Source organism: Aythya fuligula, chromosome 10, assembly GCF_009819795.1.
Source record: "Aythya fuligula isolate bAytFul2 chromosome 10, bAytFul2.pri, whole genome shotgun sequence".
Taxonomy (NCBI): domain Eukaryota; kingdom Metazoa; phylum Chordata; class Aves; order Anseriformes; family Anatidae; genus Aythya; species Aythya fuligula.
Window position 1 is genome coordinate 13,134,655 of NC_045568.1, and position 27,927 is coordinate 13,162,581.

Sequence of the window (27,927 nt, forward strand, 5' to 3'; positions counted from 1 at the left end):
ATGTACACAAGGTAGACATACTATAGAAATTATTTAAAAAAAAAAAAAAAAAGGCTTGCAAAACCTACAAAGTAATCAAAACAAAATATATACATATCATGAGGGTAAGAGGAATATGTTTATACCCTGTAGCTACTGCAAGCAGGTGGTGGTCCCTGGCTCAAATACTTAAAATACTTAAATACAGAGAGAATGAGCATTTTTTTCATGCTCATGCAGGAGAACAAGCCGTTATTTAACATAAATGTCTTCAGTAAATAACAAGGTAGATAAAGGATGAGAAAAACTGAGAATTACATTTTACATTCAAATTCAGAATTGTGCAATAATTTTGGCAGTTTGTGAACTCTATATATGCTTCACTTTACACTCTTACCATTCTGATGTACATCTTTAGCTGTTCGGTGAGTATTTCTCTTGCCTCCTTGATCTAAAGAATCATTGCATGGTGAGAACGACAGCTCCAATCTCTCGGTGTCTTGTAGGGATTCAGTTCCTTTTCCTGAACTTTGAAGTTGGCATGATCTAGTACTTTTGCTACCCACAGTCTTTGTTACCTTGAAAGATAATACTTTTCTTAATGAAAGATAAAGATACAACTCTTTCAAACTACTCAAAGCTAAACACAGATTTTGAACTAAGTTTATTTTGGAATAAATGTTCCTTTTAAAAAAAAAAAAAAAATCATCATATTTTAAGGAAACTTTATAGTAGGTACAGTTTTGTGTGGTATCTTCAATCTTTACAGTCTACTAACAGGCAGATTTTTTTTTCCACTGAATGAAAGGAAAACAAAGCAAAGCAAAGTAAGGAAAAAAAAATCTAAATTTACTATCTGGATAAAAAGACAGTGAGACTTCTGGATGTTCTAGACCTCGGAAGAAGCCCTTTCTTCTTTGGAGAAAGGAATTTTGCTTTCCACCTTAGAATTTCAGTTGAATTGGTTGAGAACAACTAGTGAAAACTAGACTCTCCCTTAGCTTGCTCTTCTGCAGGCTGCACAAACCCAGCTCCTTCAGCTTCTCTTCCCATGCCACGTGCTGTAGCCACTTAAGCATTTTTTTTTGCCCTCCACTGGATGTTACAGTGCCTCTCTTGTATTCAAGGCTCACAACTGAACACAGTACTCTAGATGCAGCTTCTTACCAGTTCTGAAATAAACTTTTAGTATGACTCTCCTGTTTGTTTGCCAATCTCTTCCTTTATAGAAAAGGCAGTGGTTTCATTGTAATTTAAGCCTTCTTACCTCTCCAGATACCCTTGTACTGACTCTTCTGTTTGAAGATGGAGGTGGTCCAAGGATCTTTGATCCAAATGCAATATGTGATACGTCTTGAGTTTTATTGCTGCGTATATTGCTTTTTCCCCTATTAATCAAGCGTCCTAAGTAAAGAAAAATAGTAGTTTCAAAAATATATTACAGTACTTATAAAGAATAAATATTAATACCTTTAAAAATCGACTGAAATGAAAGAATTATGAACACTACACATACACAAAAATTATGTTCCTTTATAGCACAATCCCTAGAAATATGTAGTCAAAGTTCACTATCTTTTTACTCAAAGCAAACACACATTTTATAAAAGTGTGTCAATATACAGGCAAGAAAATGTTGGTCTATTATATAGACATATTTCTAATCTCCTTGCTTTAAAGATTTATTTAAAAAGGGGCTATTAATAAACCTTTTTTTTTTTTTTTTTTTTTTTTTGGCATGATTTCTGCAGAACTTCAATGAAAACCTTACTTGTGAGAGGAAGAAAAAACAGCTCTAATTAATAAATAACTAAACAAAAAAATAATAAATAAGAAATAGAACGGAGGCAATACTCTCAATGTATCACACACAGCTCACCTAGTACACAAGAAGTATTTCCATGGAGTTTTGTTTTTGAAATTAATGAATCTATTGCATTACCAGGGCCGAATCCTAATACTGAAAAGGTGCACTAGTCCTGTTAAAATGTTCTAGCACTTTCATTGCATTTTTTACTGTTTAAAATCTAGATATACTTCTAAATATACTTTTGTAATTATTTTCAAACACCGAAAATGCCAAATGGTCTGCCACAAAAACAAAAGGTAGTCATGAAATGCAGGTGAATGTTTAGAGTAAAATTTAAAAGGTATGGACAGTAAAATAGTTATGTATGAAGATAATTTTATCACCAGGGTGCCAGAACTGCATGTAATAATCTTTTTTTTTTTTCCTTTTCTTCTTGATTCTTCATGATTGTCAGTGAATTCTCTTTATCAGAGCTAATAAAAAATAAGGGTACCTTCACATTAATTTATAATTAAAATTTATAGCGTATGCATTTTTTTTTTCTTGCTATAACTTGAGTGTTAAATTGCTATCACTTTTGAGAATTGGATAGAAAAAAAGTAGAAACAACATTTTGTACATTGTCTTAAGCATTTTTCATAGAATTGTTTAGTCTTCATTTAAGATAAGCTTTATTTCCATTGTCATCAATGAAATGAAAAAAAGATCATGCATTAGCAACCAAACATTGTAATTTACTGTACTAATAAGCACAAAAGAAGGCACTTTCTTCCATTAGCTTTTTCCTTTGTTCCTGATGTGACATTTGTTTCCTCCTAACAGCTGCCATTTCACAAGATTAGATGACCCAACATCAATTTCTTTAATTTGCTGACTACCTTGGGATGTTGTTAGCTCCAATTATAAAAGCTGATTTGCATGAAAATCTCTGTTTATGAACACATTAATTGACTGCAATTAATTACCTACATCAACACATAACAGTGTGTTGATGGCATAATGAAATAATATGTGTAATTAAAAGTGGATGAGACTAAAAATAATTTGGGCTTTTGATTATCAAATAAATGAGAAGTTTAGTGGCTAAAAAGAACATTTTCCAATTGAAATGTATTTAAACATACCAAAGCTTCCATTATCAAGGAGGCCTGACTTCGGAACTTTGAAATGCATGTCTGGTAGAACATATGCTATGTACATAACATGAGATTAAAAATAAAGATTAAACTTTAAGCTGAAAACATTTCATTTTCATGCAGGCCAGGGATGTTATGGTTAATTACGTTACCATATTTCTATATAAGCTATATGTATCTTCGTAGTCTGGATGACAAAACTTGAGGTTTAACTAGGAGACTTGTTTCAAACAAACATTTTTTTTTGTTTAAATATATCACTCACACTATTGTACTTATTTAAGTTTTACAGTCCCTCTTGTTTTGACAACCTAACCAAAAATGTATGATTTTTGAGTGCTGTCACCAAGTGGCTGAATTCCAGTTTCTTTTGCTATTTAAAAAGCAAACTTGTAATTGAACTTCACAACACAATTTTGGCATGACTACTTGTAGGGCAATAACACTTTAAAATATTATTTGCCCTTTAGTATCACAATAATGGTACTTGCATATAAAAAAAAGCTGAATCTAATTTAAATAAGTAAATACATCAATGGTCTTATTCGAGGCAAAAATCTAAAACCCTTCCTATTCATTTCAGAATAGCGGAGAATATTCTTGGTCATATTCTTATATGAGTTTTGTTACTGTAAACAAACACGTATAAACGTACTTTTCAAAGAAGTGTAAAAACTGAACAGCCTCACTTTAATGTACATTTGAAAGACATACCTCATAATTATTGTTATTATAAATCCCACGCTTGAGTAAGAACTGTTCAGGTTGCACACACATCTCTGAAACTATAGAATAAACATGTGTCTGTGTGCTCATGCTATTACAGTTGTACAAGGGTTGTGATGTATTTTAAGAACTGGAAAATTTTAACATGCACTTTTGCAAAAAAACCAACAGTTATTTGTATGTTATTTGTATTTGATCATATTCACAGCATTTTAGTACATTAGAATACCTGTTTCTTGCATTGTTACTGGATAACTCTTGCATTTTATTTCTGGCTTGTGAATTTTAGTCAAGTTCAGCAATTGTGTAACTTGCGGCACATCTGTATTTAGCTGGCAGGTTCGAGGAATAACATTTATGGTCTCATATGGTGTAAATGGAACAAAGCACATACCTAGAATCAAAAAACATGGGCTTTACTTCATCCACAGATCACTCAATGAAATTAAATTGGATTTACACTATTAGTTTATTAGATTACAAATATCATAACAATTTAGTAGATGACAGTAATTTGAAAACTTTACTATAATTGTTAATTTTGAGACAATACATGTTATTTTTTAAGATTTTTTGTTTGTTTGTTTTTAGGCCAAAAATTCTGAATGAATTTAAACTAAAAAATTCCATATTAATGTATGGAATAGTCAAAGTAAAACCAATTGTTTGATTTGGCAAGTGAACAAGTGAAACATAAGGATAAAATACATTTTGCTAATATTTGATTACAATTACACTTTAATTCTAATACTGCTATACTGATTTCAAGACAAAGTGATCATCTGAAAATGGCACTGGTATCAGTGGGATGGAAGTGGTAAATAGCAAAGTGCCATATATGCAAATAAAGATTTTGACAAGTTTTAATTCCAAACTTTGGATACCATTACACTTCTTTTACACTAAACCAAAAAGCTGTTGACCTATTTGTTCTCCTGACAGCAGGCACTAGTAGAACATGATCTGATTGACTCTGCTTTCCCTTTGATAACCAATATAAACTGAGTTTATGGAAGTTATTTTCTATGAAGAAATGATTCCAGAGTCAGAACCCTTCCTGAAGTCCTGAGGTAAATTCTTACCAATTTTTAGAAAACTAGACTACAGTGAGCTAATGAATGTTAGTCTATTTTCCTCGGATAAGAAGAGGAATATATAAACCCAAAGCTAAACATGAATAATGGATCAAGAATTAGGAACCTAACAAAAATTCAGTTGTCTCATGCCATATTTCAGCAGTGGACACATTTATTTAAACAAGATAAATGCTAGCTACTTGTTTTTCACCAAGCCTGTATACTATTTATTTACCACACTAAGACAATACTTTGTTAGAAAAAACAACACATAATGTAACTTTAGGATTATATGGAAACTGGAATCTATGTATATAGCAGGTGTATGCACCTCAATATCACAGGGCAAAGGTGATATTTTCTTTCTTGTTCCATCTCAATGATCTCATTTAGAAATAATTTCCTAGTATACGTGGTTTTTCCTTTCCATTTGCAATCATTTTAAGAATACAAAACACAGTGTATATAAGCTACTACAGAAGAATAACACGTTACACTTTGAAATCACTACTCCCACCACTGAGGAGGTTTAAGCAAAGAACTTGACCCTCATTAAAAGTTACGATGTCACTGCACTAAATGGAGCTGAACTGATCAAGTCCCAGTCATCTGAGAGGAAAAAAGGTTTATCAAATCATGATCGTTAACTGAAAATTAATTAATAACAAAAAATGTCTATTGTTTTTCTGTAATTGGGTATGAAGTATACAGCTATTTTAATGCAGCCAAAACCTTGAGCTGTAACCTAATTTTAAAACTTGCCTAGATAAGGAAATTCATAATCATACAGAAAATACTAATGCCCACCAGCTGTGTAATAATCATAGAATTGATAATCCAGTAATTAAAAGTGCAGTTTTTTACCATGCCTACAGTTCATTAAATCTGTCTACTCATTATGTTAACCACATTTTTGAATTTTGGAACTCATTTAGACCATTTATGTGCATTTCAAAAAACTGTTTAGAATGGAAGACAGAAAATAATGCATTGATGGAATTGAATTAAATTAAAGCCAGTGATGTCTCTAACTGCACATTCCATTGAGAATTTACTGGATTCTCTCTGTAGTCACTTAGTGAATTAATATTTTTTTTCCAAGCTCACCAGAAGAATCACAATGATTGCTCTCCCATATTGGTTTAGGTTTTCCAAATGGAAGATAAATTTTGTTACACTTACAATACTGCTACCCATCTGCTAAACATCCCTCCTTCAGAAAACAGAACCCTTTCTTTCTGGTGTGTCCTCTGAAAGCCAAAAAATGAAAATCTGAATGATATTGAAGCTGAATTTGATCTAGGCTTCTTCTAAATAAGAAAGTGTCAGTTGTGCTTTTTCAGTTCCTCCTCTATTACTGTAAATACCAGTGAGGAATGAAGTTCTCTCCCTTAGAAAATAATGATTCAGGATTTTGATCCTGGTTTGGTGATGGGTAGGCTTTGACCAATATCCTGCTCTATTATAATCTCTAATTTTTCAATCCACCACCAAAATTACTTTCCCCATAAAAAAGGACACCATAGGATAAACGGACTAGAGATCACAGAGAGGTATTTATGATAGCTTCATACAATATTGTTTTGTTAAAGTTTTGTTTAGAATTATTTAAAAAGAAATCCTCCATCTGCTCCTAAACTCCAAAACAAAGAAAATAAGTACCAGTCAAATGCTCTCTCTTTTCAGATACCCTCTTCTTGGCCAAAGCCTTCTGTCAGTGTAAGAAACCATAATTAAAACAAGTTGTCTACTTGATAAAACTTACCAGAATTTCTTCAATAAAATACTTTTAATGTATTCAATGCTTAAGCAGATGAGTACACATTTGTCACCTGAAATCCAACAGATTTAATATGCTGCACTGTCACTTTAATTTTCACAATATCGTGTAATCTTTCAAACTGCAATTCTGATGACCAAGAAGCTTTTGATTTTATAATATGAACAGTTATGATTAAGTCTACAAAGTAATTATAACACACCATCTTCCTCGGCTGTATCTTGAGGCTTGGATTTTAAAGTGAAGATCTTTCTCAGCTTACAGTTAGCTGAAATAATAATTCCATCCAAAGACTGGAAGACAGCTCCTCTGAATATTTCACTGGTGAATGCTACCAAGTCAATACACATATTGCACCACTAGAAAAAGAAAACGATATTCTTTAATAAAACCCAAACACTAATCATTGCAGAAGAGTGTATAGTTATCAATAAATGAAGCCTCTGCAGAGTATTAGATTTCACAGGCTGTGATCCATAATGCATAATATTTTGATATTAAAAAAGGTATTTCTGTATTTGCTTTTATGACTATTTTTTATATGAACAAATCACTACATATGACCTACTGACTGCCAGTCCAAGTGAACTCAGTTCCCTAGCATATCCATAATATGTTTTGCAGCTATTTCAAAGTAAGCAACTTGTAAGAAAATGTATTTATTGAAGGTATTCTGGAAAAAAATAGTCAACATTACTTTGTAAGTTACTTATGCTCTTAAGTGCTTAAATGCTCCAAAGGTTATACTTGTACGTGGAGATTTTTTTTTATTTTTTTGGGGGGGATTTGTAAGAAATGACCTCTCCCAAGCTTGTGTCCATTATACACTCAGGCAAATTTCCAGTATGGACAAGACCCCAGTGTACTATAAGATCTTAAAATTACTTCTCATTTATAATAAATGTTACCCACTCCTTTAAGACATTTCAGGAAAACAAATTAAATAATGACAACTAACTCGGTTGCTGACAATCTCACTTAAATATGTATTTTAATTCGCATCAGATAATTGTTCTGTTTGTTTGAGGAAACACTGTTAGAACACTAACATCAGCGTCTTACACTCTTCTGCACTATTCCAGTAGTTCTTAAAATTCTCTCTCTTTTTTTTTTTTTTTCCATTTGAACATTGCATATTGCTTTTTTATAATTATTTTTATAATACAGTGTCCTGGTTTCAGTTAGCACAGAATTAATTTTCTTCCTAGTAGCTGGTGGAATGCTGTGTTTTGGCTTAGAATGAGAAGAGTGCTGATAACACCCCGATGCTTTAATTGTTGCAGAGCAGTGCTTATACTAAGCCAAGGACATCTCAGCCTTTGCTCTGTCCTGCCAACGGGCAGGCTGGGGGGTGCAGTAAGAGCTGGGAGGGGACAGACCCAGGACAGGTGACCCAAACTAGCCAAAGGGGTATTCCATACCATCTGACGTCATGCTAAACAATATATAGGGGTGGCTAGCCGGGGGGAGGGGGCCGGACTGCTCGGGGTTAGGCTGGGCATCGGTCAGCGGGTGGTGAGCAATTGCATTGTGCATCACTTGTTTGTACATACTATTATTACTTTCGTATTGTCACCATTGTATCATCATTATTATTATTGTTATTATTATTTTTGTTATTTTTTTTTCCTGTCTTATTAAACTGTCTTTATCTCAACTCACGGGCTTCACTTTCCATTTCTCTCCCCCGTCCCAGAGAGGGAGGGGGGAGGGTGAGCGAACGGCTGCGTGGTGTTTAGCTGCCGGTCGGGTTAAACCACGACATACAGATAAAGATTTATAATACAGATTTATAAATATTTTTATAATAAAGAATGAATAGCTAATCAGCTAAGGTATAAAATAAGTTAAACTATAATAGCCTTGTAAAAGACCTACTTAGTCACTGAAAGTAATATACCCCTTTCTTTAAGTAAAAGCTGCAAACTAAAAAGAGAGATAACCACTTAAAAAAGAAAGATTCTTTTGTATCCATATACTCCAAGAAATACAAACCTACTCTTTAAGAGTTAGGGCATTTTAAGGGTAAAGGGTTAAGTTTATTAAAATATTTTGTCATTATAATTGAACAGAGCATTTAGGTCTCTGATGAATCTTTGATTATTTAAATTAAAATACATAACTGAAGTTCATATTCTGATTGAATTTAATTTAATATACATTAATGCATACTTTAATCTTGAAACATTTCTGCTAGCCTGAGACCAAGAGCAACTAACTGAAATCATACTGAAGAAAAATAATTTTATTTCAGTGGATGCTGAAATAATGGCAACTTCATGGGTATGGTCTGATGCATATTAATTTTTTTTTTTTTTTTTTAAATCAGATCTTTCCAGAAAGTAGAAAACTCCTGAAATCTAAAATTACCATGGCAGCCTTCAGCTAAACTACCTTAAAATAAGTCATAACTTCAGAGGCTTCTGTAAAATATTATCTCCCATGTCTAGCCTCAAATCCACAACCCTTTAATGCAGTAATTGTTATCTAGTTGAAATCTAACTATTCACATCTTCAAAGTATTTTCTAAAGCAGTATTTGAGATTTGAGTCTTTAGAAGGTTATATGGTAACCTCTCAAGTTTTCCGTCTTGACAGGTATTATCATATGCTGGGGCTGGGTATGGGATAGAAGAACATAGGGGAGAAGGTGACGGCCATTGCTTTATCTTCTTCAGTTTGAAATATACAGTGTTTTATATATTCTGGAATCTGGAGAATCCTGAAGTACATGAAAGTAGCCATCAGCTACAGTTGAAAGCTGCAGCTCCAGCAAATGTAAAAGGTCACCACAGGAGAAGGTACATGTGAACAGGAACACTAAAGAGAAGAATTAGAGACACAGAGAACTTGTACACAGGCTGAATAGACAGTTAAAGTGACAGATAAACACATCACAATCAGTATTAATCTTGGAAAATGAGAACGAACTCTTCCTGGTAGAAGGGTGGAAGAGTAGAAGTATGAAGTGGTTCTGATACCATCCAGTAGATGGGGCATAGACTTACTGTGAATTAACAGGAACTGCATTCTAAAACAAACAGTAATTTCAGCAGAGCTGTAGAATTAAATGAAATCCTTCTGCTAAAAAAGTCTGCCCAACCACAGTTCAAGGAATGTTCCTGAAGTACCTACTATTTTGCGCTTGATCACGTGTAGAGGAATTTTTGCATGCAGAGGGGTTACAGACAACTCCTTGTGGACCGTTGATAAATACAATCTTCTTTTAATATTTCCTAAATCAGTTATCCTGCAAAACAAAAGCAGGAGAGAACAGAATTGATCTTTGTCAATTCAATAATCTAGTATCTTTGGCAATCACAAAAAAACCCTGGTATTCATATGCAGAACCTTTATGTCAGTGATAGCAATAGAGAATTTAAGAATTACTTCTTTTACAAGATGAGTAATGAGATTTCCTTCTCAAATTCAACCTTGGTGGCTATATTCCTGCATATATCAAATCACTTTACATGCTAATTTTATTTCAACAGTCTACACTCTTTCCTAGATTTCCATAGCCCTTCAGACTATGAAAGAATTCAATTTGTTTGAAGTGCGAACCCAGTAGCCTTTAATAATCACACTTGTTTCTGCCCCTTAAGCTTGTGTTATCTTGGGACACACTGTCACCTGCTAACTAGAAAAACATTATTTGCTTTCTTTTCCTAAAAATGCCTCTGTCATTTTATATAGACTCTTTGTTGGCTTAAAAATAAGACATTGTCTGATCGTTTCACTTTCTGAGCACATACCTTCAAATGGGAAACATAATACAGAAGTTTATTGCTCACTATTCAGGTCATCTCACAGTGACACCAAGGACACTGAATTCGAACATTTCTAATAGATTTAGACCACAGCCGTGATCACAAAGATTAGGTTTGCTTTAAACTGATAAAGAGACTGCTTATGCTCTGCTTTCTTCAAGTTTTGTGAGCAGCAAAATGTTGATATTGCCCAGCAATACCACCCTGTGAAACTGGAGAACAGACTTTAAAAGTTGCAATCTCTGTGGGGAAATGATGATTAATTTACCTATTATTTTTGAACAAGCCCATTTTTAACAGATGGGTATTTCTCTATAATTAGCAGTCCCTCTGACAAGAGGACAAATAATTACAATAAACAACTTTCTGTCAGTTTTCATTTCTTATAAAAAGTAATTACTCATAAATAATTATGATTCAAATGCTGAGTTCTACTTTAAAATTGTGAGACTGCCTTGTAGGCTACACATTTTTTAAATTAAAACACTTTTTAATTAGCAAGGACTACCTGTAGCTGAACTAATGAAATGCTGTCACCCAAAATTTGCTGATAAACATCCTGAAACGTTCTTGGGATTCCTTGGGTCAACTTAGAAAGGCATTAACTCTGGAGCAAGTTACACATTTCATCTATTTTTGTGAATTCAATATTTCAACCCACGACAGCATTCAGTTCAAAAATCACTGAAAGTATGTGAATATTAAAGGGCTCTACTAGTACGGCTGATAAAAACAGGTTGTTTCCCCAAATTGTTATGAGCATCAGGCAAAGCAAAAAAAGTTCACAGGCCTTACAGGTCTTGCTGCTTCTTTGCTCTCCCTTGCTGAACTTTGCCGCCTGATCTTTAATCTATCCGTCCTCATAACATCAGTGGGTAAATCAAAATGGAGTGGAAGAGCCTACTAGCAGTTTCTTTAGAGAGACTAGTAGTTCCTCAAATAAATTGCATGCACCTCAAGGCAGGAATTTCACTTCTGTGCCAGGGTAAAGCATTGCATCCTCAGCACTGCTATTGAGAGTAGAATTCAGTATCAGCTGCACATATATTTATGAGTGGATGAATAATACCATCAACCCCCTGAAAAGTGCTTTCACCATAGGACCTTAAAGCGTCTTACAATGATAGCATTCTGGGCTTGATTTTGCTTTTGAAGAAATTGGGGTAAAATGTGAAATAATTCACTTAATATCATGAGCAAGTTGGCCACATAGCTAAACCTGTGCTCCAGGTCCAGGCTCAGTTCCATCCATCATATTTCATATGATATATGAAATTCTCATATACCCATTGATGAAAAACCCATGGCTGCATTTTTTCAGAAATTCTCTACTCTGCTCTAAATCCTGCTGTTCAGAAGTGCTATGAAACTAAGGCACCAAAGAATTTTAAAGAACTGAAGTAGTGGTTGTTTGAAACTGCCCTATGTGCCCTGGTTATGTGTATAGCTGAGGAACCTGGTAGTTGCAGTAAACTGTGTGCTGAAAAACAAATAAAAATACTATTCCTGATGAAACTCAGTGTTATTCTCAATGGAGAATGTTGCTTTAAATAATGACATGACAAAACAGTAGGACCCTGAACTTAAGCCATGCATATCTCCAAATAACTGGCTATAAAATCTTAATTTCACTTTATAACATTAGTTCAACAAATATGTTGAAATGACATAGTTTATTTTTGTATGAATATTTTTATCTTTCTCTCTTCTGAAAAATATTCACTGTAATAAAAAGAACATTACTAAATGTAAAGCTCATTTGCATTCTGAACTGCAATACAAAACAGTCATTTAGATAAAAATATACACATTTATATCAGAAATATATGTCTAAAATAAAATGCTTTTTTGTGATGGCATGTATGCTATAAAGAAGAAGCAAACCCTAGATATATAGTTATAATCACACCTAAAGAAGTTTAAAACTTATTTCAGCAGATAAATTTAGAACAATAAAAATATTTATATTCTACAGTAGAAATGAGGTAAACATTTGAAGAAGGGGCAAAATTGGAGAAAGAAGATGGTCTTAAAATTCTATAAAATAATTTATGTTTTTGTAGAAGAAACAGAATTATTCAGGAATTGGTGAAACTTTGACTCAGTTACATTGCTCCTTGGGAAATAAAATGAAACAAATGTCTGATGAAACACTTATCTGAAATAATTCAGACAATGGGAGTTAGAACTTTAGAACTCTCACTTGTAAAATGATTCAAGAGTACTTGTATTGAAACTCAACCTTTTTTCTCTTATCAAACAGCATCACCTATGTTAAACCTAAAAAGAAGAAACATCTGTACTACATTTCTTGATTTTCAAAGATGTATTTAAAAAAATCTATATTAAGAGTTAATGTATTTTTATTACATCTGTGTTTGAGTATTTATATCTAAGGGTCAGACATGTGATAGAAAAGTAATGAGACCATGTTGAGAAAAATGAGGTAGTCAACAGGAAAATCAACCTCATTTATAATAATATTCCTGTGATCAGCAGGTGCATAACTCTCCCAGCTATGGCCATTAACTGCATTCATTTCACACTTAACATCTACATTTGCAAAACATTTGAAAGTAAAATTACCTTCCAATTCAATTTTCAATTTTATTTTATATAGTCTACTTTGATTGACTATTCTCCTCACAATGGTAACTATAGTGAGATTGCAAGTAAATAGTAGCAACTACCCAAGAGTATAGATAAACTCATCTTCTCAGATTACCTATTCACTTTGCTATGCTGTATGTATAATAATTTATAACCATTTGTTAATGTTCAATTCAAGGCTTAAAATGAACTTAAAAAAATGACATTGGACTGTTGAAGGGATGCTTCATTTATTAGGCTCACTTGTTCTTAAAATGAAAGTGTTTTTCTCCTTATAAATGACTTAACCTGGAAGTTTACCAAACATGAAAGCAGATATTTCATTAATGTTGCTATGCAAAGAGCAACTGTCATGCAATTTATTATTCATGGAAATTTCTATATATCCTGGTTGAAATCCAGGCAGAACCCTCTGGTAAAGTTTAACTACTAGTATGTTAGCATATTAGGTCTTAGTTATCATAGGGCCTTTTTCTCCATAAATGCTACATGATTCACAAATGTTGGATAGTACCATCATCAGCGCCACTTTAAAGACAGAAAAACAGAGGAATAATAATGGTTAAGTGATTCGCCATGGTCACAGATTCTTAAATTTGCTTTTTTTTAGGAATGGTCTGTATTTCATTCATGTTTTATTTTACTCGCTACTTGTAAATTGGTCTTGTAGGAGATATTATCTTATTGAACTGCCTGTCTGATCTTCTGAAATCCAGAGCACTGTATTCTGCCCTCATTAAAACAGACTTAGTTATGTGATAATCAATCAAATCTCTACAAAACAGAAGACAGAAGATTTATATGTCACATAGGCCTAGGGAACAAGATGCAAAGAACCATCTTTCTTTTTATATACTGGAATTTTCTATGTTGATAACCTTTTTCTGGAGACAAGGAAAAAAAAAAGAAAACAACAACAACAAACCAAAACAACAACAAAAACCCACACAAGTCCCCTTAAACAGTATCCATAAAAAGGCAGTACCACAGGTGGCTGGTTCAGAAAGAGAATCATGAAATCTGACAGCTAGAATATAAAAGCTTTCCAAATGCTAGCAATTATGAAGAAATGGTGATTCCTGAGCTCTCTCTGCAAGATATTGACATACTTGCAATCAATTCTCCAACGGAATGATCTGATATTTTCAATGATCAAGAATAATTTGTTGTAAAAGCTTCATTACACATAGAACTTCACAAACTTCCCCAACCTCCCCCTGCAAAAAAACACTGTGGAAATGGTCACTGATATTTTCTTACATGTTCTGGAATCTTCTATAAATATTTTAACATCTTGGTTTTGATACCTGCTCATTCATGTGTCTCTTTCTCTCATTTTCAAGTATTTAGTAAATTCTTTTTAATGGCATGGTGGTATGTGCCTGTGAAGCACAGCCAGCTGTGGCAAATCTTTTAGAAAACTGTAATTCTAGAAAATAGGTTTTGATTTGTTCAGTATAGACAAAGTACTCTAATGAGTATTAATATGTGGAAAGTTTAGTGCATATATCTTTTCCAGAATCAAATTATCCTTATAATGCAGTTATTTATGCCTGTAACTAATTCTGTTGTGTCTTTTCTTTAGATTATTGGCTGTTATTCTTTTCACTTTATTTTTCGTTCCACAAATTTATCTACTCAAGAGAGACAATCAGTCTTTTCATGTTTACAAAGAAAAGGTTATGTTCATACCTGCTATATGTAATACATCTTTTAAGTACAGACATATTTCTCACATTTAAACCTTTTATTCTAATTACTGAATTATGTGAATTGCTAAGAATTCTGCCTTTAAAAAGACAAAACTAAGTTTTCTTGCTAACACTGGTTCCTACATTTATCTTACTCGACATATGAACATCCAGAACAACAAACCCTACCAACCAAACATACACGATTCAATCTACTGCATGTTATTTAAAGTGATGCACCAGCCAAAATACACATAATAAATATTTTTCTTCACTTTATAAAGTCTTAGAGCACAGCTATTTATTCTGTAATATCACCAGGACATCAGCCATTCAGAACCTCAGAATTTATGTATTAGTCAGATATCAGATATCATGCTAGTCTTGTCTGCTTTAATTGTGCCAGGATTTGATCACTTTTTTATTTTTTTGTTAATTCTCATAAGTTACTATAAAAAGATTATCATCAAAATAACTGATAACACTCCACTTTTTAGCCACCTGTGCCTCCAGGTGTGAGTAATTTCATCAGTGTTTCAGGATGTGTATTCAGCACCACCATCCTCATTTCTTTCTTTCTAGCCTTGGAAAACAAGTACATTTACAACAAATTTGGAATCTACACTTTTTAATATATATATATTTTTTTGTTATAAAAACATGAAAAACTTATTCTGAATTCTCGCCTTCAATAACTGAAGAAACAAGAAATTACTCACTTGGGAATATTCTTGTTCTGCAGCTGCAAAATACCTGACAATACTCTAGAAAAAGGCTCAAAACCTTCAACAATGAAAAAAGTCTTTCTCCGTGCCTCATGTTTTATACTGATTATTTGAATGAACAATGGAACTATTGATATAAGAAGACTTAGAATAGGTTTACAGCTGCAGAAGCAGTCAAAGTCATCAAATGTGAGAAATTAGACATATCTGCAGAATAAAGCTTTATCCCGAATAAAGATTTATCCTGACCAGGGGGAGGAAAAATACCTATCTTTTTCAGAACAAATGCCAATATAACTAGTGACTTATTTTTAAACCAGGCCTGTGAATTTTGTTTTCAATTCTATACTAATTGCATGAATCCTTTTTTATATCTGACAAGTAGGACAAATTTATAACCACTCCAATTTTCAGTGTTTTGGATGTTTAAAAGTATCATGCAACAATGAGGTAGTTAACTCTCTGTAATGTACTTTCAAAATAACTTGAGAAATATTACTCCCACAACTTGTATGAAAGAACTTGGGGGGAAGAAAAAAGGCAGACCAAATTCCAAGGATATATACAAGGCCACACGGCATTTCAGTACATAACCAGAAACAGAACTCTAACTCTTGTTCGTGCCCCAGATATCTCTATACTTTTCTCTGTTGGGAGGGGAGAAATCTATAGTACAATTTAAAGGTCTGTTTTCTCACATCAACAACTCTACCTGTTTGCTGTAAAACTTATTATATGACTTACTAATTTCCCATGATACCTAACATCTAATAAAAACACATCAGGAATAAAGTATGACAAATGACTGGCATTATAGTATTTTAAGAATGAATGTATGTGTGCTTGACAAGATGCCAAGCAGAAATGCTAGCACCTGCACATGTCCATATATTGGGAACTAAACCAAGAATGCCAACACAAGCCAGATGCTGTTTTCTTCTATGCACAAATATTTTCCAAACATTGAGCTACTTTTGCTTTTTCAGAAAGGTAGCAAAATCCATAATTCTGAGGATTTAACAACCAGCTACTACATTTACAACAGATGGTTATATCCAGTATTACTAACAGCTTTGCTATTATTTGCTTCAAAAAGGCTGCATAAATTACATGCTCTCTACCTTATTTCAGATTTTATTATGCTTCACCAAATTCTTCATCCACAATTTATTTTACACATTTCTTAGGCAGATCAATACATTGATTGTTAATGTGGTGATACTCATCTATTCATGCCCTCTAACAAAGTACCTACATTTCTACTTAATTTTTTTTTCCAAAGAAAAGGCAAGACAGATAATTTAAACAGTTGTTTGCACATTCAGTATTTATGACAGGAATCTTGCATGACTGGTTGAAAGGAGCAAGTTAGAAGGTTTAGCTCAGCTGACGCCAGCAGTGATGGATGGCCTTGAGGAAATTCTTGTTTGCTGATCAGATAAGTCACTGAATAAAATGCAGAAGTGAGGATGAAACTCAAACTGTATTCATACTATTTCTACTTACGCAGAATGGGAGGGGAAGAAATGTACCATAAAGCATCGTTTGCTGCTGTTATAGAACTTGCCAAAGTGTTTTTTACTTAAAAATAAATTTGCATGTATGATGGCTTGGTATGGTATGAATTTTCACATGAAGCTACTCAAGGATTCAGTAGTAAGACTAAACTATAAGTACGTAGCCAGACTACGTAAAAAACTGTCTTGGACCATTGAACTCCAGGAAGCACCAGCACAATCAATATTCTGTCCACAAACAAGCAACAGATTCCTTTCAAAACATTTGAAATAAAAAGAACTGAATGGCAGTCACTTATTACTAGTATGTATAAGCAACAAGAAGGAAGAAGGACTTGCCTTCATTAGTTGCTGGATTATCAGGAGTCTGCTAAAATAAAATACAGTGTCTATTTTGCAAGTATTTGCACAGAGTTTATTGGTACATCAATAAATTACAGCTGATTTCTAATACAAAACATTACTTTTTTGAAATAAGTTTCTATCATCTTCTACATATATACCTTTTGGTAGCTTTGGTTACTTTGAATGCATAAGCACAATTTTATTACAACGTAATTAAGTAGTGAAACACTTACACTGAATTAAACATTTATTCTTTCATAAAAATTCAATGGAAATGTATTAAGACAGATTACTTCATCAACATAGGCACTGAAACCACTGCATGTAAGAGGAGAGAGAATTACGATTTCTACCAGGCTGTCTGATAATACTGATTTAGAATCTGGAATGTTAACAGAAAAAATAAAAGAAGTAAAAAATAAAAGTTACAACTATTTAAATATATTAAATTTATATAGTAAATATAGTCAAATATTGTCAACGTAGTGAATGTTTATATATGCTATATATAGCAAATACAAATGCAATGGGAGGTAACAAGAAAAGCAATGAGAAACCGTAAAGCCTTGATATAAGCTCAAAAGAGAAACTGCAAAGAACAAGGGAAGAGGCAGCAGAAAAGTAGAGTTCTCATGGTTATTAAAAAAAAAAAAAAAAGAAGAAATAAAAACAAGTGATAAAAAAGGGAAAATGAAAGAGGAAGAATTGCAGAGAAGTTCTTGATAAGAGGTATAGATGAACGTCCAGAAGAACCAAACCCAGTACAAAACCATAGGCAATTTGAAGATATGTTCCTGAACCTGGCACTAAGCCTCTGCCATCTGTCTACAGAATGCCTATGAGAAGCAAATCTGTGTACTTGGTTTCTGCTTACTGCATGACTTATCTTGTTTATTTAGTCCCTTTTGCTAAACACTTTTAGAAGTAATACAGCAATTAAAACCATAGGAGCAGAAAGTGTAAGCAGAACTACACTCAGGAAATTCATCAAAGAACAGAGAAGTTACAGAAAGACAAACAAAAATAAAATTCAGCACTGAGTTTACCCAGTTTAATTACACATCATTTAACTCATCTATTCTTGCAGGGCTTCTAATGACATAATATTTATTTTGTTAATCTAATTATTAGAATATTTCTTTTTCCCCTAAAGCAATGGACCCTGGAATAGTGATTGATAAATTTCTTATCAATTTTTGGGAGATCCTTGTGAGCCAATATTTTGTTTGATAAATTCAAGTCCCATTTCTTCAGTCTTACCATCTTCATTCACGATTTTAAGAATCTTTTTAATCTTCAGAGGAATGTCAGTAGTTAAAATATCCAAGAAATAATGATCTCATTAGCTTAATTACTTCTTATTGACTTGGTAAGTCATTGTGCTTTAATGGAAAATCTGCCATTACAATTAATGGTTGCAATCAGGCATCCGCTTTACATTAAGCATTCAAGGAAATTTTATGCATCTTACAGTAACTCAGTGGAGAAGTCTTGTCCCAATGGCACAAAAATCTGAAGTGTCAGAAACTGCTGGATCAGTCCCACTAGAAACAGAAAAAAAATAATTATGCTGTGTGCGTACAAATACACCTTTCACCATCAAGCATTTCAATGCTGTACTATACAGTTTTGCTCTTGCAATACTATTTTCCAAGGTTCACTAAACACATGAACATGAAAAAAAAAAATCAAACTGCAGTGAAAGTGTTATTTTAGAAGTTTCATCTGTGTCGTTACGAGGAGTTCTCATGAAAATAAAAGAAACCGATTTTTTATGTACACTTATATTGTGTTCCAAGAGTATGTGAACCAAACATCCTGTAACAATTATAAAATAAAGTAATACATTCATATCAAGATTATCTTAAAATTAGATGAAGCTTCCTTTTACATTTGTGACAATGTAAACCTTACTAATAACTTTAAAAAAATCTTGAGTAAAAATGCAATCCAGATTACTGCAACAATGCTGAGTGGCGTATTCTGATTTTTACAACAATCATGCTTAACTGAGGCAATGAACACAAGAAAACTTTAGGGATCCAGGGAATCCTGGAATTTGGCGAAAAACAGATAGTACAAAGCTGTGTGAATTGAACGTTCTATGTTTTTGTTAGCTATTCCACCTGTGAGGATATGGGCCGGTCTTCATTGACTTAGCAAGACTCGACAGCAACATTATTTCTTCTTCTGAAAAATGCCAATTCAAAACTTTTTTCTTTTGTGGGTCAAATAGCATTTTAAGATTTCAAATTATATTTGTGTACATAATGTCTTTTATTCTGGAAAAGCATTCCAAATTTACAGTACAACTGGGAGATTGTATATTTGACAGAAATGAAATACCTAAGGCACACACCTGAAAACAGAATGAGACAGGGAGATAGAATGATAAGAGATGGGAATTTGGCTACAGTATTGCAGCACTAGCTACAGTTGATTTAAAACCAAACTATTTTTAGCAGTGATAATGCACAGCAGTAATTCTCAAGCCTCTTTTTAGGCTGTAATAGTTTATTTTAGGATTGACAATAAACAAATTAAGGTTGGATTTCTCAGAAAGATACATTAGTCTAATATTTAGAATACTGAATATAATACTGAACTTTTTTATAAAAATCAGATTATTTTTCAAGGCCTTAGTGCATAACCAGTCTAAATAACTTCTCATTTATTATTTTTTTCTGTATGTTTGAGAAAAAGTGTATTAATTGGTAATTAAATACCATGCATGAGAAGTATATTAGACAATTCCTACTTTAATCAATTAAAATCACCAACTCAATTTTTCTTCAAAAGCATGTGGTTAAACCTAAAACAGCTTGGTTCATTACTACAAGCCCTATAATATACAACACCCTGCAGTGGAATTTAAGGCATGAATTAAGATGATTGCTGTATGTCCTCTGCAACACAAACTGCTTTGATTTTGGGGCTTTGTTTTGGTGCAAATGATGTGGCTTAATTCATTCCAATAAATGTTATGATTTTGATTTAAACAAGTTCAAGATCTAGCTCTTACACAACATACTTGACTACAATAATGTGTGTTAAGATCTCGGACTCAATAGCAAAAACATACTTGAATAAGAAATGTAAAAATATAGCATTATTCATACCACTTTTGGGGATTTTTTTGAGGGAAAAGTCATCACACCAAAGTGATTTCAGTTAATACAAAATTCATGTATAGTGATAATATCTTTTATTAGACAAATTGATGAAGTAGAAATAAGAAAAGACAAGTGCTCTAACACACGTCCCGAAAGCTTATCTATTTTTTCCAACTGCACCAGTTATTTTGATAGAATCAGACGGTGTTTGACAGACATCAGTCTGTAGCAGGATCAGACACAGAAGCAAACCAGCAGAATTAGGACAATATACAGCAACCAAGGATCTTCCCTTAAGAACTTTAACTCAGCATTTCTATACCTTTTACTTATTTGTGCTGACCTACTAAAAAATTAGTGAAAAAACACTTTGCTAATGCTGAACTAAGCTCAAATTAAGGGAGAATAATACAAGTTTGACATTCCGATATAAGACTGCTTTAATAATCAGAACAGCATCACGGACATTTAGTTCTTTGGCACTTACGAGCTTGTTTAGTTTCCTTTGGTAGCTGCATTCTGTTGATTTGACTGCTTCCTTCAAGTACAAAAACAAAGCCCTTTATTTCTTTATCATATTCCTACAAAAACAAACAAACAAACAAACATAAGCATCCTAATATAATTCTTCATCTTAAAATAAAGTTTCATTCACATTTTTCTAAGTTTTCTACTCTAGGTTTAATAAGTTTGTTAAAAACTTACTTTCCATATAGCTGAAGGATTGCCAAAAATCTTCCATTTTGCTCCTGGGTTCTTGCCTTGGGCACTGAATATTTCAACAAATGGACCACCCTATGATAAAATGGTTTAAGGATGCATCAACCAACCAAATATTCAGTACAGAATCATCACTGGTCAAGAGTACCAGTGATGTACCAAATACAATCCCACCCCACACCAGTCAGTATTACTGATCAGTCAGACAATAGCGTATTAACAGCCTCTAGACTACTACAATATAGCAATGCATATAGTCAATATTTATCTTTATTAGAAGATCAGAACATAAATTTGAAGCAATATCATGAAATATATATATATATTTCATTCTCTATATATATTTCATTCTCTGAAAAGTAAAATTATTGTAAAAAATCTAAAAATATGCTGGAGATACCAATTTATACTTAGATATGCCTTATTTCTATGACTCACCAAATAATGTGAGATTTAAAACATACTGCTAAATGATCAAAAAAATTGTTGCATGTTTGATGTTTTGTCTAACATCCTAAGGAAATTACATTTACAGAGTCATGCTGGTTCTGTTTACATGTGTGAGTATGTCAAAGAGATTTTCCTGTAACTTTTCTACTAGTTACCAAATTCCAGCCTGATTTGACAGAACAGTTCATGAAACATATAAAGACATCAAAGAATTTAACCATTAGCATTTAGGGAAGCAGGCTTTATCAGCTCTTCTTATGGAATTATCTGCTTCAGTGTTTTTCACAATTGATGTCACAGAAAATGTCTTCTGATGTACTCAGGCTATGGTTTGATCAGCATTTTTTCAGCATTATGGTCAACCTAATCAATCACTACAACTTTGTCTTTCCCTTCTCACTTCTAGTTGTATGCACTTCCCAATACTCTTTATGCTCAGCTGCCCAAACAATTGTACAGAAGTCAGTATGAGCAAGAGGGGCAAGCAGTCGTGCCAGAAAAATAAATGCTTCAAATTATGCTTTCAGAGAACATCAACTCTGTACCATATATAAATTATTTCTCCCCCATGCCTGACAGATAACCCCAGTGACTACACTTACTAAGTTCTAAGGAGATTAAAAATGGCATTCCATAAACAGCATCCATAAAATACATTTTTAATTCATAATGGATGAAAAAGAATTTAAAAAATACGATGTACTATCGATTTAAAAAGTTATCAGCCATATTTAAGGGCTATAGGACCAAGCTGTCAGAAAGTTGTTACTGCCAATGTGTGTATGTTTGTAACAAATCTTTCCAAACAACTGGAATTTTCTCCAAAATATAAACAGGTACATTTTGTTAACGCTGCAGCCCGTGAGTATGCCCTGTCTTGATGTTAAAATAACTGAACAGGACATGGAAAACTACTACTGGACACAACATGAGAAAATGCTGAATATAACAAGCATCGGTATGAGAAGCTGACAGAAGTTACTGACAGTGCCGTGATGGATGGCTGGATCTCGTGGGCGGTTGAGGAGGAGTTATACCAGAAACTGTCAAACTCCATGAGCGATGGAGTTGGAGGGCAGTATGAGGCATCTTTTGGGGACTGCACTCCTACAAGGCAAACAGCACCTAAGTGCCCATATCATTAATACCATATAAAGCTGCGATAGCCTAGGTAACAGCACCAGAAATACGTTTCACGTACAGATGTAGAACATCTGGGACTATTGTGAAAAACTAATTGGGATGGGTTGCTTTCTTGGGAGGGGACTGGTGTAGAGAAAGGGAAGTAGAGTAATGAAAAGGAAGACCAAGAAACAGAAAATGTGATACTAAAGTTTGTGAACAATGTGACTCTGCTGGCCGGTGGTACCTGACAGGTAACCTGTGCTGGACCAGGAAGAGAAAACAACTGTCCCGTTCTGACTATACCTTAAGAGCTGGGCCTGCTTCCATGACTGGGTGGGAGCAGATGGGGCACCTTCTCTATCCCACAGGGGACCAGGCAGAAAAATAGTCACTGATATCACCATGTCGATATCCATTCCAAACCTCACAGCATCTATAGCCACCCACTATTTCGTAACATTTTAATAAATATAAAAATACTGAATAATACACTTTCTAGAACATTTCTGTATCTGGACTTTTTGTTCCCCTGAATAAGCCATTTTAATTGAGTTCTCTCAAAGGTGAAATGGAAGAGGCTAAAAATTGAAAGTATTTCTGTTTTACCTGATACTGATTTTTGAACATTTTCCAGCTTTCACAGCAAAAAGAAAAATATTTCAGGTTTTCAGTCAGTAAAGACACTTATACACTACCCTGCAAATAAAAAAACAACAAAATTTATATAGAATTTGACATGAAAAAATTCCTATATTGAAACTCAAACAATATTTTAAAAGATACAAATACTATTCTTAAATAGCCTTCATAATATGTGTATCAACTGCATCAGATGGCTACCACAAGAGAATCAAGTTCCAAAAACTTAATATTGATGCTATTTTGGAAAATGGTTTTTTATGCATCAAGTGCTCAATGATGCCTTTCCTCGCATTCCAAGTTAAAATTGTAATTTTATCACCACTCCTTATTTTTAACAATGAAGGATTCCTCATGGTTTAAAAATGAGTGAAAATCATCTTTAACACAATTTTTTTTTTATTATTCTTTTTTATCAAGTGCTCACTGGAAAACATCAGAATTCCTTTAAAGAGAGGCTTAACATTTAATATAAAAGAAGAGAATCATATGGAACAGCTGCAATAGAAACCACTCCATCTAGAGATATTCGGCAGAGACTTCTTAGACAAATTATCTTCTTTCATATTCAGCAGTCTCCTTTGAGAATGATTACCCTAAGACTCAAACCAAACACTTAAGTTATTTTGAGGGCTGCTAAAGTCAATGTGAGTTAAGGGATTTCTGCAGTTGAAGAATCAGTACAGTAGAAAGTGAAGGGATTGATACGGAAGCCTCCCACTTCTCTTTTTGATCATGCAGAATATTTGCAATTTCATCTGAAGTCAGCAGAATGTGAAGGGCCGCTGAACGTAAAAAGCAGTTGTCAGTCTTAAATAGCAGGTAGAACCAGTCACAAGAGACAACATGCACCTTCACTGTGGAAACTGAAAGTGCTCATCAACTCAGAGAAAACATATCAAAAGACTGTGCTTCTAATTCATTTTTTATATCTTGCTTATGTACATTGCTTCAGCTCAGTAAAGAGTACTTGCAAGATTAAATTAGTTTTAATTTCTGGAATTTTTTGGAGCCTGAAATCGTTTTTTTAAACAGATCAGAAGAATATGCTGACCAGGTGAATATAAGTATAGCTTCACATGAAGAAAAGTTTAGATGTAATACTGGTCTCTCACAACCAGAGAGCAACAGAAAGTTTAAAATATTATAAGATGATAAACAACTGCAAATGAGCTAGGAATTCAGTGACAAATTGCATGACTTCATAAACAATTTACACAGTTGAAAGATTAGAACATCATTCTATTTTAAAAAATATATCACCATTCATTTAGGAAAATGTGATGAAACCAGTTGATGTTAAACAGCATTCTATTTTAACAAGGAACAATTATTGTAAACCTCCAAGTTGACTGTAAATTAAATACAAATGGAAAAATATAAACACACAGAAATTAGAAACATATAGCATACTGTTGTCAGAAACATTAGTTCATTTTCATCCTTTTGATTAGGAAGAAAATGAAATTTAGAAACCATATCATTTGTAACAAGCTTATCAGGCTAAAGCCACTTAGCAAGGTGGACAGCTACAGTATCTGCAAACACCACTGTAGTTAGAATTACACAGAAGACATAGAAAGTAATACTTCATTTTCTTCACTGTTTTCTCATAAAGTGTACCTGGCTTTCATAGACCCAGTCCACTAACAAGTATATCATGCAGGGCTTTGAAAGAAGACGCAAATAGCTCTGTGTGACTGCAAAGCGAATGGAAGCCATGTTGATATATTAACTTGGGTTCAATATTGTGCTAATACACTTTGCTTTTCAGCAGTGCTTATTAGCTTTGGCTCGTCATCACATTAATTTATCTCCGCATTGTATTGTATAGCTCTCACTCGGTTGGTGCTGAGCATGGAAAAAACATACGTGTGCTAGTAAAAAAACACGTAGACACATATTTCACAGAAAAAAAACCTTCTGGTAATAATTAATCCTTAAATTGAAGTGGAGGAAGCATGGTGTAAACCGAAAAGTTCTAATTCAAATGATATGTTTAAGAAAAAGTTGAAAGCATGATCAAATAATTAAAGACTTTCAATGGATCACAGAAAGGGTAGAAATATATGCAAACTGGTAACATCTAGCAAGTGCAGTAGTAAAAAGAAAAAAAAAACCCTCTGAGGTTAAGAACTCTTACTGAAGGACTAGACATCTCATACGATCACTAGAAATCTTTAATTTTCAAATCATCAAATACACGGCTTAAAATGTGGCTTAGTATTTGTCACCAATGCAGTTGTTTTTGAAACTGACAAACATACAGGCTATGTCAATTACTAATTTGCAGAATGTACTTTATATAGATTCAGAAAACCGAAGAGACTCCTAACTGTCAAATTCATAACAAGACAGGTCTTTCTAACTTTAGCTAAAAGTGAACTAGATTTAAAGTTTGTTACCATTTGTGTTGGGACAATTCATACTACGAAGCTGATTACTGTAAATGGATCAGGGTAACACATGAAAAAGACTGAAAAATTGATAATTGCAATATTTTTCCATTTTCATCTCTCCAATTCCTATCCTCTCTGTAAAATCTAAAAATCTAAAAAGGGATTAAAATCCAGAGGAATTACCTTAAAAAAAAGAGGGGCTATTTTAGAAAAAAATCAACAGCATCTTGAAATGTAAGCCCTCCACTTTTTGCGTATTTTTCAGATAAATCTTTTTAATGACATCTTAATAGAATGCTGTAAAGTAGCAGTTCTCTCATTTTTCTTTCACAGATCAAGTTTTTTTTTTTGTTGTTGTTGTTGTTGTTTTTTTTTTTTTTTTCCCCCGCTGTACCATGTACTTTAGTACATCTGCCCAACTAGAAATACAGGCTTAAAGTGTCAGTCAATGACAAACCATGAAGAATAGAAAAATATAGTTTATAAAGTTAAGTGACAATGAAAGATATTTATGTTTGGAAGAACACATTCCTTTCAGAATTTACCTTGAGATGTCTTGAATTGTACACTGACCGATCATTAGTTTTATAATGCTTCCCACACCAAAAATAAAGTAGCAGCAGTCCAAAGGGCCCTTTAACCCTCTTTCTCACAAACCACTCAGGACCCTGCAAAATTACCCCCATCCTATGACATCTTCTTATGTATATTTTGTTCTTCCAACTAGAATGTTTCATGCTGTGATATAGCACATTTCAGTAGTATTTTGTGTACATCTAGCCCCGTGATTGTAAGAACTGTGCCCTTGTAAGTTACAAGCAAGAAAGTATTTCACAAACAGTAAACATAAACATACCTTCAGGCTTCTTTAAATGACCTAACACTAAGTACTAATGTACCCCATGGGAGAAAGGGAGAGACAGACTCATGCACTCCTTAACTCCTCTGCAGTCATGGCTAGTCCCTTGACTTAAAAGGGACTATTTCCACAAGTATATGAGTATATTTTTCTGATCAATGTCCAAGTGTTGAGAAAGCTGTGTTTATTTATTTTTCTATTCCAGAGACAAAAGTATGAAGCAAAGTAAAGTGAATGCGCACCTAGTACTAATTCGCATTGAAAAATGACACAAACACACTATTTTGGCAGGGAACCTAGGCTTAGACCCAAGACTTTTAATACATATAACTCACCATCACGGGCCCAAAGCCAGTGCTGATTTATGGTAGGCTGGGACACACCAGGGAAAGCAGTTCATCACTGATGAAGGGTTTTAGCATCTTCTAGACAAATGAATTCCACATATTGAATATTTAAAGCTGGGTTTGTAACACTGCTATATATTTTCTCAAAACACAAGTTAATATAATAAATGGGCAAAAAGATCGTTCATAAACTATACTAAGACTGCCAGCGTTCCTATGCCCAAAGTGGCGGAGGCAGCCTTTACACGCAACTTACAGAATTACGAAGTTAAAAAAAAAATAGAATCAAACTTTTCATTTTTGGAAAGATGTGCCGTTTTGACACGGGGTGATTCAAGCCCCGGCATCCCCGCAGATCAGTTTCCCTGCGCCACAAAGGCCGCGTCCCTCCAGCGCACAGCCGGGCTCCCCCGTCCCTCCGCCGCCGGGGCCGGCCTGGACACAGGCATGCACGGCCCTCCCGCTCCGGCACGGCCCCACCGCTGGCCGCGGAGGACCGGGGTCGCTCTGCCCGGGTACCTCAGCCCCCGCCGGGTCTCACCTGGCCGAGGGTGGTTGGGGACGAGGCCGCACCTACAGCGGGGGCGGGCCCAGGGCTCGGCGACAGGCGGGGGTGAGCGGGGAGGGAGCCGTTGGAAATGGCGGCGCGGGGGAAGTGGACACGGTCGCTGGGTGATGGCGGCCGGGCGTTGGGTGCCCTCGGCCGCGAGCTCCCGTGAAGGGACTGGGGGTCTCCCGGCGATGGCCAGGCTGCCCGCAGGCCTCACACCGAGGGGATAAAAACTGGGCATGCCTGAGGGCTGCTGGCCCTCGGAGAAGGCTGTGCTGGTCCCCATGCAGGGTGCCAGAGTCCTTTATTTATTTATTTATTTTCCCCCCTCTTTGAGAAGGAAACTGGAGCAGCTGTGTAAAAACCCTTGGTCTTTATGGAATTAGTTAGACTTGTGGATCATGCATTTTTCTCTTAGGAGATGAGCACAGCACCATTAGTTTAGCGTTGTCAGGAATAAGTGAATGCCTCTCGAAGGCTTCAAAAGCCTCTGGGAAGAGGTCACAGGGAATCAGTTTGATCCAGGGTTTTGGAATAGCACTCACAGAAGATCACTCCTTG

General features: G+C 34.3%; 1 protein-coding gene across 4 annotated transcripts in view; it reads right to left on the bottom strand.

Moving 5' to 3' along the window:
* Positions 1-27,396, bottom strand: part of C10H3orf67 (chromosome 10 C3orf67 homolog) — a 65,761-nt gene extending 38,365 nt beyond the window's left edge. The window contains exons 1-11 of one of the 4 annotated variants that reach the window (XM_032194380.1): positions 27,358-27,396; positions 26,805-26,894; positions 23,179-23,268; positions 20,983-21,072; positions 20,765-20,858; positions 18,636-18,708; positions 9,642-9,756; positions 6,710-6,866; positions 3,881-4,045; positions 1,247-1,383; positions 377-557 (exon numbers count right to left, since the gene is read on the bottom strand). In XM_032194380.1, the coding sequence (XP_032050271.1) occupies positions 377-557; positions 1,247-1,383; positions 3,881-4,045; positions 6,710-6,866; positions 9,642-9,756; positions 18,636-18,708; positions 20,765-20,858; positions 20,983-21,072; positions 23,179-23,199 (1,033 nt within the window). In that variant the 5' untranslated portion in view covers positions 23,200-23,268; positions 26,805-26,894; positions 27,358-27,396. The other 3 variants (XM_032194381.1, XM_032194379.1, XM_032194382.1) reach the window with 3 other exon arrangements.
* Between the last annotated feature and the right edge of the window lie 531 nt (positions 27,397-27,927).